Source organism: Embiotoca jacksoni, unplaced genomic scaffold, assembly GCF_022577435.1.
Source record: "Embiotoca jacksoni isolate LCO1_2020_lvr unplaced genomic scaffold, fEmbJac1.0.p SCAF_28, whole genome shotgun sequence".
NCBI lineage: Eukaryota > Metazoa > Chordata > Actinopteri > Embiotocidae > Embiotoca > Embiotoca jacksoni.
Genome location: NW_027185379.1, coordinates 1,624,932 through 1,645,228, shown reverse-complemented (window position 1 = coordinate 1,645,228; position 20,297 = coordinate 1,624,932). Strand labels below are relative to the sequence as shown.

At 41.8% G+C, this 20,297-nt stretch overlaps 1 protein-coding gene across 5 annotated transcripts in view; it reads left to right on the top strand.

Moving 5' to 3' along the window:
- aplp2 (amyloid beta (A4) precursor-like protein 2) overlaps positions 1–20,297 on the top strand; it is a 51,957-nt gene that overhangs the window by 29,083 nt on the left and 2,577 nt on the right. The window contains exons 4-16 of one of the 5 annotated variants that reach the window (XM_069161136.1): positions 4,515–4,627; positions 6,234–6,454; positions 6,689–6,888; positions 7,312–7,479; positions 9,417–9,550; positions 9,767–9,841; positions 10,167–10,325; positions 11,214–11,342; positions 13,951–14,050; positions 15,011–15,184; positions 15,879–15,914; positions 17,463–17,545; positions 18,634–18,711. In XM_069161136.1, coding sequence (XP_069017237.1) covers positions 4,515–4,627; positions 6,234–6,454; positions 6,689–6,888; positions 7,312–7,479; positions 9,417–9,550; positions 9,767–9,841; positions 10,167–10,325; positions 11,214–11,342; positions 13,951–14,050; positions 15,011–15,184; positions 15,879–15,914; positions 17,463–17,545; positions 18,634–18,711 — 1,670 coding nt within the window. The remainder of the gene's footprint in view (positions 1–4,514; positions 4,628–6,233; positions 6,455–6,688; positions 6,889–7,311; positions 7,480–9,416; positions 9,551–9,766; positions 9,842–10,166; positions 10,326–11,213; positions 11,343–13,950; positions 14,051–15,010; positions 15,185–15,878; positions 15,915–17,462; positions 17,546–18,633; positions 18,712–20,297) is intronic. The other 4 variants (XM_069161140.1, XM_069161138.1, XM_069161137.1 and 1 more) reach the window with 4 other exon arrangements.

The following is a 20,297-nucleotide window of genomic DNA, read 5'->3' as shown; positions in this document are numbered from 1 at the left end:
AAGACCTCTTATACAGCAACAGTGTCATGACTGCTATTTAATTAAAACTCCCCCATTAGCTCCCTCTGGAATAATTAAATAGCCTAATGGCTTGTTTTCTGACATTTTTTTGCCATCGTTGTTAAAGGTCTGCCCTCTATTGCCCCATCTAATTCCAGAGGCCTTTCTCTGCTTCTCTGCTGGGTTGGAAATGAGGTGTGAACTGGGAGAACAGAGGGGACAGCTGGAGAAGGAGAGATAAACATAAGGTGTAGGCGAAAAGAAGGCTATTCAGGGGGTTTCTGCTTAATTATGTAATGGAGCGTAATAAGGGCTTAGTTGGAGGGCGCTGATCATATGCTACAAGACATGCCATCCCTCTGCCACTTCACCGAGCCTTACCTCTCCGGTCCATTATTTGTCAGACATCTCCATCAGATCAAATGTGATAACGAGCCCTTTTGAATTATTCATTACTTGTGATGTTCGCGTAATGTTTCAGAGAAATGGACATCAGAGGTTTTACGTCATATTCATCAGTGTACTTTAATTATAGTAAAATCAAAAAGAAATGAAATACACCAAAGGGAAGTGGGTTACAGCTTGAAGGATATGATTAAAAGAGCCAGACCCAGCACCCATGTCAAGTTAATAGGTTTGAATGAATAATGCAGATGCTAAGGAAGGGGCTCAGTGTAAAAAGAGAGGGGTGGGTTATGCTGTATCCCATCTCTCCATGCAAAGACTCAGAGCCACAATCCATTAATGCTTCTTGTCCCCAAACAATGGCTCTGCAAATGAATGTAATTTTTGTTGCATGGCACTCTAATCCCTGCAGCATGATGTCTTTGTCAAACAGCAAAGGATTATCTTAGAGACTTTTTATTTTTTTTTTCTATTTTTTTTAATGTTATTTTATGTCTGCAATGGTGAGATCTGTCGGTGTCAGATGTGAGTGAGTGAGTGAGTGAGTGAGTGGGCGGGAGGAGGGGGGGGCAGAGAAAGTAATATCTGGCCGGGGTAAACAAAGACAAATTTCCTCTTAATTTCTGTATTTTGGCATGTAGATCTTCTACTTCCGTCGCTGTTGGTTTTCAACCTGCAATACTCCTCAGTGAGCACATTTCTTTTCGGTATATTCTTCTTCAGGCTACCTTCACCCTCACAGATTTTTTTTTTTCCTGAAAGTATTTTAAGCTTGTGATTGGGTGGGAAATAGAATTTTCATGAGAGCATAACATTTATAGACATTACACATACTGTGCTTTTCCTGTTGACTGAGCCTGTTGGTTTCACAAAGGGCAGGCCACACAATGACACCTCCTTATTTCATCAGAAGTGCTCAGCCATGTGACTGTGAGTAGGTGAGTAAAGGATTCAAACGTAGGCTTGTTTCCGAGCATCGCACCTTGGACTGACGCCACTCGAGAAATGTTTCACACCCAGCCTTCCCTTTGAAATATAAGTAATTAAGCTTATGTGAAAGGTTAGGTAATAATGTTGGTTAAGTCTGTTAAAAACTGAAAAAGCTCTCTGAAGCTGGGAGTTAACTCACACTATCCAGCACCTGCATTGAGTTATTCTTCCTATTTTATACATTTCCTAACATCTTTAGTGTTCATTAAGGGATGATACAAATTCTTGAATCATAACACTAAAAACATAGATTTTTCATGTCTCACCAAAACTGTTAGATAGCTCTAATTAGGTCATCAAATACATAGAATGAGTCATGAAATGACAATAGAGCCCAACCCATAATGGATTTTTTTTTTTTTAAAGGCCTTTGCTGATTTCAATGTTAAGAGTCAATGAAATCCAATATTGACAAATGGACAAATATTTTACATTCTATATATATAAACCTCCAAAGTGGTGGAAAAAAAAAGGTTTTATCCATCAAAATGGTTAAAACCCAAAACAAGAAACCAGGAAACGATAAACATTAAACCAATGCTGGGAATTTAATCATTATAGATAATCCTTGTTTTCTTTTTTTAAGACAACAAACAGAACAAATTTTGATCTGCCCAAAGCACCTTTTCTACGTTAATATTTCTAACAAGTGTTTTCATATCGGACTACATGTATGCCCATACCAATATATCTGTAATAGGCTGAAAAAATGTCCCCGTGGGGATTAATAAAGTAACTATCTATCTATCTAACAAACATTTGCCGGCTGATATAGCAGTCGGGTGGAAAGCATATAAGCTGCTTTTTCACATATTATACTGATTTCACTGAGATGAGTTCGAGCAGGCTTCATGTTGAGAGCCCTTGAAATACAACAGCCGTGCTGCTGACAAACAGATCTTAAATGATGCTTAATTTACCACCTAGTACTGAAGATATTATTGGTACACTGGGTGTATATTTACCTCCACATGCCTTCAATGCTTGTCGTGCAGCCAGTGTGGAGACTGCACAGTGTTAGCAGGGGTATGTGATATATGGAAGGTTAAAGGAAAGGTTGATGAATAGAGCGGCTGGAGAGGAGGTCACAGAGAAATAGGAGTGTGTGCTTTCAACTACACAAACTGAGCCACACGTGCATAGGGTCACACAGAGCGGGATTGCTTTCAGTGAATGAGGCACAGCTGCTCTCCCAACACCACCATCCATCACCCGCTGCGGTGGGACTGCATACAGTATCTGCTTAAAACCCACTCCGCCTCACAACCAAAGAAACCTCTGAGTGTGAGCGGATGAGACGCAGAAGAATAGAAAGAAATTAAATGAAGAGAGTGAGAGAGAGAGAGAGAGAGAGAGAGAGAGAGAGAGAGAGAGAGAGTGAATGAATTGCTTGAGCATCCGGTGTGCAGGATGTGAAGCTGAGGTTTACTGGGAGTCATGATTCTTTGAGCGCTCTCAGTCCTTCAATGCTTCTCTGGTTGCTAACAGAGGAAGAGGTTAGGAGAGTGTTTGAATAAATATGATAAAATATTCATGTACTTGGCAGCAATAAAACAATGTAAAATGTATTACACTGCAAATTTGGCAAATGTCATGATTTCAGATTTGTACTAAAAGTCAAGTACAAAATATTAATCAGCAAGATCCACTGGAATATCAAACTTAAAGGTCCTAATTATTTTAAAAGGCCACTTTAATTTTTTTTGATTGCACTACTCTATTTTAGTGCTCCATCTAGATGGGACTTACTTTAACTGCTTAGTAGAAACTGCGGGTGCAAAGAAGCTAAAGTTGATTACATTTGCTCTCTGAAATGTAATGAATCAGAGGAAGTAGAAGAAAGTGTTTTGAATGTATGGCAATCACATTTGATGAGAAACCGAGGTGGCATTTAAAATGTAGAAAACCAAATGTTTTCCAATTTTAAATGATACAAAACAGAAAAAAAAAAAAAAGCAGTAAATAATTTGATTCAATGATTATTAAATAGTAAAAAAAAAAAATTGGATTCAACCACAAAAAGTACAATGGGAAACTGTACTAGTAGAGTACTTACTTGTACTAGTGGTGGGCACAAAGCAGACATGAGACGGGCCTCATGGAGGGTTGGGGGTGGGGGGGTGTTACTGTACCTCCTGGGTGTAGATGAGAAGCAGCTGCTGAGTCCTCTGCTATTTCCAGCTCTCTCCTCTTCCTCTCCTACCCTCTCATTTTCAAAAACACTGCTTTTTTACCCTCTGCCTGCCTGCCTCGCCCGTGCTCTGGCAGCGCCGGCTCAGGACGAGGTCGTGGCGAACCGCTAAATGAGCGGTTGGAGGACAGATCCCGGCTCTCGTCGTGAAACCTCTAGACCCTCATTTGTGTTGTCAGTCCGCCCACTCTTTAGCTCCTCTGATCTTGGCCTAGACTTTTGCTCTGAACCTTCAGTTCATCCCTCCTCCTCCTCCTCCTTCTTTCTCTCTCCACGCCTGGCTTTCCGTCTGTCGTGTTTCTACCCGAGCCCCTCGTTGCACCGCCAGCATATAAGCGGTTGCTGTTCTTTTTAGCCTTTCTTATGACCCCTGCACCAAATTCTTAGACCTGCCCGGTTTTCAGCCAGAAACTATCCATTGGAACCTGCAAGATGCCTTTCAAGTCCATTTATTTCCCTCAGATCTGCTTTCCGTCAGCTCGCTCTTTGGATTGAATTCATCGAGCAAATGATATAATTGACTCGCAGGAAGAGTCTGGACTACCTTAAAATGGTTACGGCGTGAAATCAGAATTTCTCTACTGCCTTTTGAATTGCAGAGTTACACACGCGCCTATAAAGGAAGGGAAGAATTAATCCCTCTGATGCAGACAGATGTTCATGTGTCATATGCCCTCTCTGTTATACCACTGTAATGAAATATAAAGGACTAGGCAGCTGTGAATTATTGAATCCTGCCTTTTTTTTTTTTTTTTTTTGCTCATCTCATCTGCGATTCCTTTTTAGTCCCACTAGGTGATTAATTGTTTCTGGGCCTGGCAGTGTTGTTGAGCAGTAATCAGACTGGGAAATGAATTTTTTTGAATTTTTGTGACAGACCGGCGACGTGACTAACAGGCATATTGGTCCGTGTGATTTTCTGTTACAGTGGGCGAGTTTGTGAGCGATGTGCTTCTGGTCCCAGAAAAGTGCAAGTTCTTCCACAAGGAGCGTATGGACATGTGCGTCAGCCATCAGCAGTGGCACGGTGTGGCCAAAGAGGTAAGGGAGGAATTTCCTCATAGGAAACAGTGGGAGGCTGTATTGCGGAGATAGCAGAGCAGAAAGAAAAGTCCCGTGGGAAGAGGAAGTCTCGAGTCCCAATTTAACGTGCAGAAATTAAACGAGACAAATTTTTCGTCTCTTCTTCCTCCTGTCACCGGTCTCACTTTCCAATCTCTCCTCTGTAATATCCTTCCACCTGTCTCAGTTGGTCTCTGAGGTCCTCTGATCACAGGCTCACTGGGAGCCCTCACATTTCAGCTCCTAATCAGATTAGTGTTGTGGCTATAGGCTGTAATGCAGCTAATCCTCTCCGGGCCGCTCCAGAGCCAGTCACTCTGACCATGACAGTCGTAGCAGCAGCTTTCAGAGTCCATCTGGCTTCCTCCGCCTCTTGCTTCCTGACTTGTACCCTTCCCGGACACACATTACACCACCTGAGGACACCCAGAAGCACCAACGACCTGCAGTCAATTACAAATTTATTACACCTCAGCAGTAGCGAATCATACCAACGGACAAAATCTGCTTAAGAAAAATTATTCAAAACCAAATTTCTTTCACCCACCACCTGATAGTGATATGTTCTTAAGCAGAGCAGCTAATCCTCGACCCCGGAGTTTCTCAGCAGCCATCAGTTAGACTGAACTCAAACTGCGTGCCTCCCAACTGCTGCACAAAGTGTTGAAAAATAGCAGTTCACTTAGAGGACTACATGACTTTTTGAAAGTGTGGCACATTAATCATTCTAGTCAGGGTGTGACCAGAGAGCTAGATTTATATTCCGTAGGGGAATAGACCTGTTACTCCAGCACTATACTAGAAGTCAGAAAATAAAAACGGGTTTATTTGGTTTAATACTTCAAAGATTGGTGCAATTACAGATGAATGCTGCTGATTATAAACGAGGATTTCTTCTGGCTTTTAATTTGACCTGACCCCGTGTACGTACCACAGATTTTTGCTTCTTTTAAAACTAAAATCCAAAATTGAATTCCAAATGCTTATTGTTGTTTAGATTATATTTGTTTTTTTATTATTATTATTTTTATATCTGAGAGATGATAAGTGTTTACTTTGAATGCTATAAAAATAGGTTCCCACCCGGATGAAGGTATGACTCAAAAATTTATATTTTTTTAATTTTTAATTTTTGTAATTATTGTGTTGTAGAGCTTAGAGGTATAAATAAGCATAATTGGTCATGAGGTATTATGTAACAGTGTCTTCATACAGGAGAAAGCACAACAACCAATTTTAGACAACATAAAATATGGGTGTAAACAGGGCTGGTTGATATGGATATAAACAAATATCAAATGCCTCGATATTGAAAGAATTAAAAGAATCAGGGGCCTTTTTCGTACTAGCATCTCAAGAATATCACGAGACTGCATTAATTTAACTACTATCACCATAACTCACACACTCCTTCTTCTGGGAAGGGCTTCATTGCTTAGAAGAATAAAAGTAAAAAGAAAAACTTCACCCTGTCAAATCTAAAGTTGTTCCTTTGAAGTAGTGACTGCCGTAGAAACCACGGCAGCATCTATGTTTGCTGTTTCCAGTAGATTTCCTCACCAACTGTCTTCCTCTGTCCTCTCAGGCCTGTGGCAAGAGCTCCATGATGCTGCACAGCTATGGCATGCTGCTGCCCTGCGGCATTGACAAGTTCCACGGCACAGAGTACGTGTGCTGCCCCGCCTCTCGCTCCGGGGACTTCGCCCCACCGTCCCTGCCCTCCCAGGAGGACGACGTAGACGAGGAGGTGGAGGATGAGGAGATTGACGAGGCAGACCTGGATGAGGAGGAGGCTTTAGAGGACAGGTGAGCAGTCGTGACGGGGAAGGGCAAAGTCTGTGTGCTGCATGTTGTTGTGTTTGTGATCGTGTCTTTGAAATATTACAGGCACTCTGTTGCGAAAGGCAGGTGTTACTGGCCATCTGGATGAATTAAAGTTTGGTGACATTGATTTATGACAGCTGCTCCGCCTTGTTTGATAAATCACTCCTCTTCTTTGCTTCCGCCGCTCCACTCACCTCCGCCTCCTCTCCTCCTCAGCGAGACACCAGCCGACGAGCAGCCCACACAAAAGGAGGAGCCGGTGGACGAGGACGAAGACGAGGAGGAGGAAGATGAGGAGGAGTACCACTATGTCTACGAGGACGAGGAAGCAGATAAGGAAGATGAAGATGAGAAGAAAGAGAGCAGCAAAATGTCAGAGAGCCAGGATGAGGACAAGACTTTGCAGGAAGTGAAAGGTTTGTAATGTGTTGTTTTAGTTTGTAAAATCATGTCCTCCCTCCCTCCCTCTCTCCCCCTGTCTTTCTCTCTCTCCTTTATTGGCCCTTTGTACACCCTTAAATATAGTCAGACATTTTCAAATATTCGTCTATCAGCAGATATGCCTAAATCTGTGCCAGTCTGTAATTAGATTAGTGTATGCATCAGCATTTTACCCTTTTCTTCTCCTGCTCTATCAAAGGAAAAGGACAAATCATCCTGCCTCTTTTGTAGCCAAACTGCTGCTAAACCCTGCTCATCATGTACAAAAAGAAGTTGCTCCAGCATTTTGTTTAATTATGTTCGTAGATTTAGCAGTGGTAATGACTGTTTGTAAATTGAGACTGGAATTAAGTGCTGCCCCTAGTGGCCGGATGATCTAACAAGCTGTCCCCTGGCAGCGGTGTGCACCCTGGAGGCTGAGACCGGCCCCTGTCGTGCCTCCATGCCCCGCTGGCACTTCGACATGAGCCAGAGGAAGTGTGTGCGCTTCATATACGGGGGCTGCGCCGGCAACCGCAACAATTTCGACTCAGAGGAGTACTGCATGGCCGTGTGCAAACGCCTGAGTAAGTCTCACGTGGCAGAGGGCTGTTTAACAACACCCCTCTCTCTCTACCTGTCTGCAGACTTCTTGCTGAAAACACTTGAGGTTAACGTAGTTTAGTCTGACACTGACTTTTAAGAGCGTCTGTTCTGCAGTCTTCAGCTCTCACACTTCAAATCACGACAGTTGCTGTCACTGTGTCACCTCCACTGCAACACTCAGCTTTGTTCACTTTCATTTTATTTTTCCACTTATACATCAAGTGCCGTAGCTAATCAGTTACTTTTTGATTAATTTTGATTAATAAAACAAAAAAACAGGAAACTATGTACCACAATTTACCAGAGCCAGCGGTGACATTTTCAGTTTGCTTGCTAAAATCTAACAGTATTTAATTAATAATCATTTAAGACCAAACCAAATGTTTGCGTTTAAGAAGCAAGAATCGGATTTTGTTTGAGATGTTTGCTTGATAAACAATTATTCCTAATTAATGCTATTTTTCTTTTTGCTTTAAGAGATGAACCAGATAATAGTTCAACACTTTAAATAATGGCACTTTGCAGTCACTTCTTTACTAATTAAACAGTCTATTTGCAATTACATAATATATATTGCTTTTTGATTTATAGCACTCACTGGTGCTAAATTTTAACTGTTAAAAAGTTCAGTATAAACAAAAGCTTAAATTACGTGCCTGCTCATATTCACACTCTACTTTAATTATTCTTTGATCATATTTCTTTATTTAATTATAAGTTTTCCAATTTCAAACTTTAGGAAAATTTCTTGTACAGCTTGTACAGTTAATTAAAAAGAATGAAAACATAAAACTTTTGCAGAAAAACATGTTTATTGTACTAAAAGTAAGATATTATGAAAGTATGATTTTGCCATCACAACTCAGCGACTACTATAAAACGAATATCAGTACTCAGCTCTTTCTGTCACTCCACATCTGAGAACATTCAAGTAAAATTTGAATTATGATACAAAATTCAAATTAAAAATTAAAGTACATGAAAGTAAACATTCCAAATGTGACAGTAATTGTTTATTTGTCACGTGTTTTTCTCTTCTTAATGTAGTGTTCATTCATATGCATGCCAACTTGAAATATACTTTCTTGAGTTTTCCGTCTTCTTTGTTTGCCTGTCAGTGTTTGCTTCTGTCATTTGTTCACGTGTCTGTCCGTCTGTCTGTCTGTCTGCCTGCTTACAGTACACTGCCACTATTTTTGCAATAAACCCACCAGCATTTGTCAGTAAGCACCATTTTTTTTTTTTTTTGTGCCTCGGAGGGATTGACTTTTCGTCAGGTTAAACAAAGTTCAAGTGCATAACCGATGGGATTTTTGTTTTTCATTTCAAAAACCAAACAATTGTCGGAGCTGAAGGAGGAAAGTTGAGATGAGGAACTCTGGGCTTATCTGTAACCCATGCCTCCAGTTTCTGATGTTGGGGTGAAACGATGAGGTCTCTTCCTGTTTGCACACCAGGAGCATTATTGTTTTTGCAAGTTGCTGCGATGCAGGGAGTGAGTGCTGCGTGACTGTATAGCGAGGAACCCAGAACAGAGCCCTCTGGCCTCGCCCCAGATGACCCAGCTGTCAAAGACGGTGATATTTCCATTAGTGTTGGAGAAGCGACTTGTCAGCAGAAAGCCGATGGGAAGAGGAAAGGAATTCAAATGGAAAGACTGTCAGATTCTCTTAAATTTATCAGACTTACGGAGGGTGGAAGAACGCAAATGAGACGAGGGCTTGGTTGAGGATTGAGGTCCGACTTCAATCTGCGTTTCAACTCTCTTTCTCTCTGTGCCCAGTTGTTTGTCAGCCTTTGTCTTCCTGCCTACCTGTGTCTGCTTGGATCAGCCGGTCTGCCACTCTGTCTCCATGTCAGTCTGCCTGGTTGTCAGCTTGCAGCCCTGAACACTCACCATCTGTTTCTGAATCTGCAGCCATGCCCCCGACTCCTCAGCCCACCGACGATGTGGACATCTACTTCGAGACCCCTGCCGATGACAAGGAGCACAGTCGCTTCCAGAGGGCCAAGGAGCAGCTGGAGATCAGACACCGCAACCGCATGGAGAGGGTGAGTTACCAGGTGACATCAGGACACATCTTACCTTACCAGAGAAGTAATCAGCATGATTGCAAGATTGATCATATTATACATAGTGTAAAGAAAGGTCATACTTTAAGGGTCTCTTCGAATTCATTTTCTGACTCACTTTGAGTGAGCAGATGCTGTAGGACCAACTGGTGTCTCGTTTCATCTCCTTCCTTCTCCATGTCTCTCTCGCTCCAGGTAAGAAAAGAGTGGGAAGAGGCTGATCGCCAGGCTAAGAACCTGCCCAAGGCTGAGAGGCAGACATTGATCCAGGTAAGACACTGATCCTTCCCCCTGGGAGTGCTCCCTTTGTTTGAATGAGATATGACGGCTTACAGGCCCTGGGTCCCCCGCTCCCTGTTCCATTAAAGATCCCTTTTCCCTGACTGCTCTATCTTTATCACTCTGAGGCTAAATTAGGGCACTGTCTGAATGGGGAGACTTCTAAATGAGTCCCTAACTCCCTTGACAAGTCTGGAATGCGACATGACTGAAACTGAGAGCTGTTTTTTTTTTTTTTTTTTTTTAAAGTTGAAAGAGTGCCAGGCTGTTTAAGGTGCATATACATATTTATATATGATTATGGTTTTGTTTGTAGCACTTCCAAGCTATGGTGGAGTCCCTGGAGGAGGAGGCAGCTAGCGAGAAGCAACAGCTGGTGGAGACTCACCTCGCCCGGGTGGAGGCCATGCTGAATGACCGTCGCCGTCTGGCCCTGGAGAACTACCTGGCTGCCCTGCAGGCTGACCCCCCCAGGGTAAACAGCATACACCAGCCTCTGACAGCATCTTTAATCTCCTCCTCTTTGTCCATCTGTCGATATGCAAACCAATTCACACATATTTCTGAGACCACAGAGCAAAACACCACTTTGGGCCTGTGGCTGGTCTCACATCATGTCAAAAGACCCTCGGCCAACTTGCACTTCGTCATGAGGAGAATGGATTACTGCACCCAGAAAACGGCACATTTCAAATCCTCCATAAGCACAAACTCAATCACATTTGAACCTACAGCTATAATCCCTATGTCGTGTTTTTTTTTGTTTTTTTTAATTCCTTTTATCTAATAGTCTTTTGATCCTTTTGCCAGCACACATTTTGGCACTCTGGTTATCTCTCCAACCACCAGTGGTGGGTTTATTACTGAAAAAGGAATGAAATAAATATTTTATATTTTATACTCATTTCAAAAGTAATCATATTGCCTGACTGGAGCACAGTAATTTTATACACCCCCAAAATTTGTAATATCATCTGTTGTGTGATGCTGCTATTTTTTGGTCTTAAGTTACAAATGTCTGATGAGTCGCTGTGAACTAAGTGGGTTTAGTCATATCCAGTCATTTTGAGGTTTATTATCTAAAATCAAACAAACCCGAATCGGACGAAATTTGAATCTTTTGAGAGCAATAAGCGTCACATTCAACTTTATTCGTCTGATAGATATTAAACAAGAGGAAAAACTATCAATCAGTACCAGTTCAGAAAGAGCATTCTGTCATGCCACTTATAACCAACACAGAAATATTGCATCATTTTAATTAATCAAACTGTAAATATTGCACAGAAATGGTTATAAGGACATATTGTAACATCCAACACTTCTAACCAACCTGCATCTTCCCGCTCCGTGTCCCCTTCAGCCCCACCGCATCCTGCAAGCCCTGAGAAGGTACGTCCGTGCTGAAAACAAGGACCGCCAGCACACCATCCGCCACTATCAGCACGTTCTGGCTGTGGATCCGGAGAAGGCTGCTCAGATGAAGTCACAGGTCAGTGTTTCTTCACCTCATTAGACTAATAGGAAATGCCAATCACAGGGTCTAAAGTGCCATCTTCGTGTTGCTTGTTTTGTTCTTTCGGCAGTCAAAAAAAAAAATCCCAAATATTCAATTTGCAATGAGAGAAAAGCATAAAATCTCCACATTTAAGGAGCTAGACACAGCAAATGTTTGGTATTTTTGTGAAACTAATCACATTTGATTAATCCAATTACTCATTGATCAAAGTATAATGTTTGAGATCTATTTAGTTCAATTTGGTCAGTTGATGCCCACCAATATTTGAAGGTTTTTGCAGCTAGTTTTAACAGTGAGGACGTACCGCATCGGAGGCTCTGTCAATAAATCTAAAACCTCGTGCTGAGCCACTCCAACATCTCACACTCCTCCTATTCCTGCTCAGACAGGGGAGGGATAATGATGCCTCAGCCTGGTCCTCTCTGCCCTTTTCTAAGTGTGTAGGAGGTAGAAAGAGCGTGTGTTTCGCCGCAGGCCAGGAGGAGTGAGAAGGCTCGTCTGATGAAGGGCGGGCGGGCGCTTCATTCACTTAAGCCTTAGCCAAAGATTAACATTGCGCAGGTCTTGTGTAACGCTGGACTCTGAGCCACTGCACGGGGATTTGGTTGGAAGCTCTTCTGTTAGATGTGCTCGCCTGTGTGTGTCGGTGCCCTTCAACACCATTTTTTAGTTATCCTTCACCATCACAGATAACTCAACAAATGGATAAAACAACGTAATGAAGACGAGGAAAAAAGGACTGTACTGTTACCATTTAGATAAATCACGGGATCTGGGAGGTAGTGAACCTTTGTGCTCAGTCATGAGAAGCCAGACTGTGTTGTCACAGTGTTTATTTGTCAAGCCTAGTTCCTCTTTTACTGTATTTTTCACTCAGCTATTTTTCACTCAGCAGCAAGTTCAAATCTGTTTTTTCAGTTTGTGCAACTCTCCTTATTTGTGAATTTCTGACTTAAGGGTGCATTATAAAAGAATCCCTTGTGAATAGCAGTCTTTCCGTGTCCTATAGAACTGTGTTACGTGACTTTAGGGATCAGGGTTATTCTGTTTTCTATAAAAGCCTCCCCTGTCTGGCTTCGATGAGGTTCCTTTTTGCAGCCAAATTGCTATTCCAACTCTGGGACCTGTAGTATATTTATAATGTGGATTGTTTGTCAGACATGGACAGGAAGGTTGCCACAGGGGCTGCAGCATGCCTTTAATGGGAAAGGTGCATTATTGCCATCTGTAGCTGGCTCTGGTGCACTGCAGCCGTGAATGGAAGATTAAAGCAGTCAATCATCATAGTGGGAAATAAACACCAGTTACCTGCCAAGAGCTGGTCAGCTTTGTCAGTGGCAGCTTTTAATTTAATTCCACCCACTTTGGCTGCAAAATTATGGAAATATTTCTTCTCTCTAAACGTCATATTGCTGGTGTAAATATTGGTAGCAAGTGGCAAATTCTTTTGGGATACAGAAAGTTTTGTATCTTTTCAGACAACTTGTGAAATGGTGGTGATCATTGGGGCTGACATGCAGTAGATCCTGTCAAGTCAGTTCAGAGCTTCGAAACCGATTTGAACATTACACGCAGCAACTTGTTTTATGTCTGCAAGTTGGCTGGCTGTAAGTAAGTCTGAGTTCATTTTAAGAAATATGCTCTCTCCCAGGAAGCTCACTTCTGCTACTCCTGTGACAGTTCTGTTTAAATCTGTGAACATCAACAGCGCTCTCCTGTTTGTACTTGTAAACTCTGGGCAGAGAACAGCTTTCTGCCTTTCAGTTAGAGAACAAACTCGAAGATTTGTACCTTTGTAATTTCTTAAATTGAGAGTGGTTATACAATTAATGATAAATATATTTCTAGCCGTTTTATTGCACATGGGGCATTATGGTAATGGGTTATGTTGCTTACTGAGCAAAAAATGTAATCAAGCTTTTACACACATAACAAGAAATCCTGTCTGCTTCTACTTTTGTCTTAATTATCTGCTGTGTTGTTGTCGTCTCTGTCCTTGTCCTCCCTTGATGCCTTTGTCTCCTTCTTTTTGATTGGATTGTATCTTCTTTTCCTGCTGACACCTGCTTCTGAAGATTAATTTTAATCCCCTCACATGCCGTTGTGACACCAGCTTCTCTGTGCAAATCTCCAAGACTGTAATATGTGATACTATTAGGTGACAAAACTCGTCAGTGGCAGTGAAAAGGGATTTTCTGGGATAAGCGTACATTTTCTGGAGATTTTAAATAAATACTGGTGAGATGGTGATGTTATACTAACAGTTGAACAGTAATCTGTTCTGAATTGTTACTGGATTAATATAGTAATAATTTACATGAATGGATTCCTGCCTTGATATTAATTACCTTTTAAATAATCTATTTATCATTTTAGTTTTCTTATCTAAAACAAAATTATTATTCTCCACGATAAAAAAATTTTTGCTTTTCTGTACCATATAATATCTCCATTGTTGTCTTCATTTGGAAGACAACATTTGGGAATTTACATTAGATTTAAATCATCCAAGATCACATCAACCCCACACAGAGGAACAGTTTGACTAATTTGACAAAGTTGACTATTTTTCCACTCTCAGGTGATGACCCACCTGCGGGTGATCGAGGAGAGGATGAACCAGAGTCTATCTCTGCTCTACAAAGTCCCTTACGTGGCCGAAGAGATTCAGGATGAAATTGGTGAGTCGTGTTCAGTCAAAAAACGACGAGCAGCTTGGAGGAGAGACGGTGTGGTCCTGAAATAAAATCAGTGATAGAATTCATGAATGTGCCTAACAGATAAAAACCAATGCATCAACTTTTTTCTTGTATCTGTTGCAAACTGACAAAACAAATACGGGAGGCAACAGGTGTTGTGTCGAGGTTTGTTCCCCCATCGAAATGAGTTCAGCTGCTTTTTGCCTGGACTGACTGTCCTCCAGCAGAAGAACAAGTCCATCACCAAGCAGTGACTCATTCAAACCATATATTTACTTTTATAGGCTACTGTATTGAGTCTAGAAGTGGCAAAGATATGTGTTCTATTTGAGGGGTAAAGAGTTACTCTGTGTATTTAAAAAAAAACATCTTTCACACTGAAATTATATGCCAAGTCCCAGATTTCCACCAACACTTAAACACGGCATGTATTTGTGGATCTGAGTGGAACTGGAGACCTGAATTTTTTTTCAAAATGCACAAAAGGAACCTGATCCGTGTATAGCTATCTCAGAAGAGACAGAGAAAAAAATATTCTCTTTTTTACACGGTATCAATTTGTGGAGTGGAATTTAATACTAATAATGATAATAATAGCAATAACCAAGCCTTGTTTTTACAATTGCATATAAAGGTGGCAGGTAATGTTTAGTACATTTCATTATTTTCTTTTGTTACCTCTGCTTTATTAAGCCTGGTGTTGCTGCACAGATTAAAGTGGAGCGGGTGCATTGACAGAACTGGGTCACAGCTTTCACCGTGCAGAGTCCTGTTGGGAGATGTGCAGATTTACACGGAAAATAGCTCTCAGAAAAATACTAATTGGTAGTTAGCAGAAATGGGAGCAGATGTCTTTTCAGCAGCAACAGTAATCTGAGAAACTCATTTTGCACAGGAGAAATTCTGTAAAGGCCGTGTCATACTCTGCCCTTTTTTCTGCAGACGAGCTACTCCAGGAGCAGAAAGCCGACATGGACCAGTTCCTGTCGTCCATCTCCGAGTCACAGCCAGATGTCACCGTATCATCAGAGGAGAGTGTGGAAGTCCCCGTGGCCGAGGGCAAACCCTACCGGCCCATCCAGGTCACATCCTTGGGATCTCGTTCAGAGCCAGAGGGTGAGCAGCTCCGGCCTCAGACACAGATCATGAGCAGCATCATGAGCAGTACTGCGGCTGTGTGGAGAACAATAGGTCATACGCAACAAGTCTTTCTGAAAGACACTGGTGACGATGCACGCCAGAACTGTAGCACTGAGACAGAGTAGGTTTTCAGTGTGTTTTATGTTGATGCTAATGCGCTGTGTAGCCACGGGTCGGGACTTATCTGTGCCTGCACATTTCCCTGTAGTCCAGCCGTCAACCCAGCACCACTGAAGTTCTGATGAAAGCACAAAGCCTCAGGCTTTGGTTCTGAGATAGAGCCAAAAGCTTGGGGAAAAAATGAGCAGTTATCGTTCTATTCTTTGTCACATTTGTGCCAAACAAAAGATTGAATCCTCAAGGAGAGAAAAAAGTGAGGGATGGAAAGCTTTCAGCGAGATGGCAGGCAAATTACAAGTAGATTCCCAGGGAACATTTCATTTATATGCCAACAGCTGAGAGGGCTTAGAGAGCTCGCCAACTCTGAAATGGCTCCCTTTTTTGGTTATCTCTCAAATTTATTTTCGGACTCTTCCCTGCTGAACTCTTTTCCTAATCAATTAACACAGCTTGATAATCCTGCCTTTTCTCTTCTTACTTGAGTTTTCTCTCTTCTCTCCTTCCCCTTTTCTGATCTCCTTTTTTTCTGTTGCACATTTCTAATGCCAAGGCGATCTATCAGACTCCCCACGTGCCTTCAAGAAAGGTTGGTGCCTCTGTTGCGTCTTGTTTTTCTGCCCCTCCCCTATTTCCCAAGCCATTTCCATCCACTATTTTGTTCCACTGTTCCTCTTTTTCTTTCCCTTTGATACAGTTTGAATCCCTCTCTCTACCACCATTTCTGTTTTATAAGAAGCCATCTGGTTGTTAATTTTATTTTTATTTTGATGATTCACATGGGCTTGATCTCAGCTGCTCTTATGCTTTACATCTCACTAGGATTATCACTTCATGCTGAAAAGCATGTCTGGTAGAGAAAGGTCACAGCCTCTCAGAGACTCCTCGGTCGTTTGTTTACTGTCATCCCGTCTGCGGTACATTTGTCAAAGCACCTTGCTTAATTGTCGCACCACCCACACACTCATTCTCCTCATTAGTAGCCCTCTTTGTGATAGTAGCTGTGACATTTAGTGTCCCTGTCTGACTCAGTACAATCTGAATTGGCGTAACTTGTCCTCGAAGACCAGAGACAGGGATTATGCACATCACATCATGTCTGATATGCGATTAACCTTGTGATCTTGTGATATCCCTTTTAATTGTTGACGCTAGATTATGTGTTGATTTTTTATTATTTTTTTTTATTTTTTTGCAACCTCCCCTGCTGTTTTATTTTGCAGAATTAAACCTGCGCACCAATTTAGGATAATTTTCTCAACGGGTATGCCAATACTCCACCCTCAAATAAATTAGTCGTTGAAAACAATGAACCCAATTCAGATAGAAAATCTGTTATTCTTCTGACCCAGCGAGTATTTCCCACAGTGGCTCGATAAATCATTCAAAAGATCAATTGCCAGTTTATACTCTGCTGATTGACAGACCACATAATGTACTAATTGTTTCAACACTCACTCAGATCTATGAAAATGAGAGGTCACATTGTTCTCACAGAGGTCCCTCCTATGGTGCTCTGTGCTGTCTGTCTGCGACACTGTGTGCACGCTGCGGTACCATCTGATGACATGCCCTGCCAGGGTCTCTGAGGTCACTCTGCTGAGTGGTGCTTGTAAATGTAATGCACATCATTGTTCCTCACTTAATCCAAAGGCAATTGTATTAAATTTAAGAATCTGCCATTGGCTGATTAGTAGCAGCAGAAGGCAATGAACAGACGCTTGTACTACGTAATATGTCGACTGTATTTCCAAACTGTCAGTCTCACAATTTGAAGATTTGTAGATGAACTGCAGTGATGAGATAAGTGAGGGATGCAAAATGGCAGGTAATGTTTTTGTGTAGTTTCATTTAGTGAGAGCATGGAGCTGATTGTGTGGAGAGAAACTCAGCTATATGCAAAACAGCACTTTGAGAGGGCCTTTGTAGAAGGTCAGAGTCATGTTCACAGTGCTCACACTGTGCTGAATGGAAGAAAGGCCATTGTTGTCCCTACTGGAGACCAATGTGACAGTTGTGAAGTGAAGAGCTGGATATCTGTGTGCAGCTGTCCACCACCATTCCTGTTTGTTTGTTTGTTTGCTTGTTTGTTTGTGCTAATCTGCTGTTACTGACTGTGCTCCTTCACCTCCTTCAGGCTCCGCCATGTCTGGTTTAGACGGTCTGATAGGCGCTGAGGAGAGAATCATCAACAGCAAACCCAAGATCAGCGAAAATGTGGTAAGAGCTTCATTTTCAGTTCATCTATCTGTTTGTGCCTCAAAGTGTTTTTAACTCTGACTTTTTCAACACCTGAACTGAGTGCAGCATTGTTCAAAGCAACGCACTGGAGAATTTCTGTAAAGACACTGAAAGTTAAATGTCATCGCCGTGACTGCAGTTCGAGGCCATTGTGCTGATGATTTAAATTAATGTGTACACATAGCGCTTTGACATAGCTCTCTGAAGTTCAGTTTTTAATGAGACAGATTATTCCAGTAACTATGTTGTCATAGTTACAGATATCTCACACTGGGCTATTTGCGTGTCTATGCTTGGCTTCTGCCAACCGACCCTCATTCAGATCAGCTCCACACTTTGTTCGGCAGTCATTGCATGTTACTTTTCTTTGGCAGACACACCAGTCCTCTTCATGGATTTTCAAACGACGCTTGGCCGCTGAATGTGTGCTGTGTTTCGCATGCTAATCCAACACCAACTGCAATGCTGTGTATTTGTGCGTGTGAACATGAGTCATGCAAGCTTTTTGTTTTTGGGAATGCTAGATTTCTAAGACAGAGCAATCTCAGGTTTAAAAATAACAAACGGTGGCGACATCCGAAATGTCTACCTTGGATTCTGTTCTGTGATCAACAGACTCTGGACTGCTCTGTCTCGACAAACAGCAGATTCTGTTTCTGCCTCCTGAACACAACCACTTCCACTCACAGCGCTTTTTCTTCAGATTAGAGCTCTCAGTAATGAGCGGCTGACAGTATGTTTAGGAAGACTTGCTAACTGTGTGCCCAGAAGGAAAGTCTGTTGTTGATGCTTGCAACCCCCCTCCCTCTCTCCTTTCAGTTTGTACAAGACAGCTCCAAGTGTATCATCACCCAGACCCAGATAATCCTTACAGTTTACTTCGCTGCACATTCACACCCTCTCTCTCTCTCTTTCCGGCTGCCCATCTCTCTCTCTCTCTCTCTCTCTCTCTCTCTCTCTCTCTCTCCCCCCCCTCTCTCTCTCTCTCCCTCTCTATCTCACACACGTACGATCTGACACACACATTGTGGTGACTGTAACCTGGGCTCCCCTGTCTGTGTTGACAGGTGATTGATGAGTCACTGGATGTTAAAGAAGTGGTTTACAGTGCAGAGAGAGTCAGCGTTATGCATGATGGTGACCTGGTGAGTATAGCAGTGTCCTCCACAGGGCTCTCTGGGGAACTGTAGTTACAAGTAGCGGGGAGAAGATGAAAGAAGGAGGAAGTGTGGGAGTGTGCAAAGATACCAGTCCTGCAGCTGATAACTGTGTAAAAAAAAAAAGAAGAAGAAGAAGAAAAACAACACTGCTGTAGGAACAGATTCCTAATCCCATTTCTGATATTTGTTTTTTTTAAGTTTTCTGTTCTGTATTTTGGTTGTTCTGCATGTGTGCATGTTTCTTATGTGAATGTATCTGAATGTACACATTGAAAAATCTCAATTCATACGATGAATGTGAAGCCACACAAACTGCGTGTGCTCAGTTTATGTGTGTAAATGAGCAGTCAAAAAAAATTCCCCAACGGCTGTTCACATATGATTAGTGTGTGTCATATGTGCCAGATTACGTCATGACGTTGTCGGTGACCGTGGTTGTATGTGTATACCGAATTGGGAAAGATGTCACACAATCCTCCTCAAATACACGTTGCATGAATGTGTACACACCATTCACCAGTCAATCATGTCATACAGATCCTCTGCCAAAAGGGATGCTGTCCCTGATACACTGTGGTTTTACATGCAGCATAACATTAGAATTTGAAGTCAAAAATAGCAGTCAATTTATTTTCATATTTTCAAAGCAACTTCAGTGAAGGTTAATCTGTAAAATTGACATTTTTCACCATCCCTGCTTGGAAAATCAAAATACAGTTAATGTGAGGAGTAGAAGAATTTAATTTTAGTCGTCAAAGTCGGTTGTTTCTCTTATTTTTCTTTGTATTTTAAAGGGAAGGAAAGGAAAATGAAGGGGAAATTATCATACGAGTCAACAGAGAGGCTAATCATATTGTTCCATTATTACTATTGATCAGGATGACAATTTACTCAGCACCTCTTCTGTTGAGATTTGGGAGCACAGCTTCCAGCGAGAACTACTGTATCGATCTTATTGTTTCGATTGGGGGAAGTAATGCCAACAAAGCTTTCCTAAAAGATTTCAAATTAACATCAGACACTTCTAACAGTTTACTTTGAGTCTGACGAAAAGTCAACACTGTCAACCAGAAGCTATCGAAGCGAACTGTGCAGCACACCAGATCCACTTCTGTTGCAGCTTAAGCGCTGCTGCATTCATGCGCAGACGCTGGTTTGTTTAGTGTGAGGTGCGTTCTCTATGTGCATGTTAAAGAAGCAGCAGAAAACACAAGAATAAGTTCGTGTCAGTAGGTTTCCAAATTGTAAAAGTTGCTAAATGTTAATGTGATTCTGGGTTACTGGTCAGAGCTGGAATCAAGATAAGCAAATAAATGATGTTGACAAGTGCTGGAAATTCCTTTTAAAATGTTACATATATGTTTAGATGGCTGAATGGGAGCGCTATCTAAAACTGCCCTTTAAGAGCATGATAAAAATTGAAGTGTCTACTCAGGCAATTAGTACATGAGTACAGTGTCTTCATTATTACTGCAATAAAAACATTGTTGTTTCTCTTTTTACAGCGTCAGTGCGCAGCCGTGTTTGCATGTATCATCTCCTCACTGCTCTCTCTGTCTCCCGCTTACTCG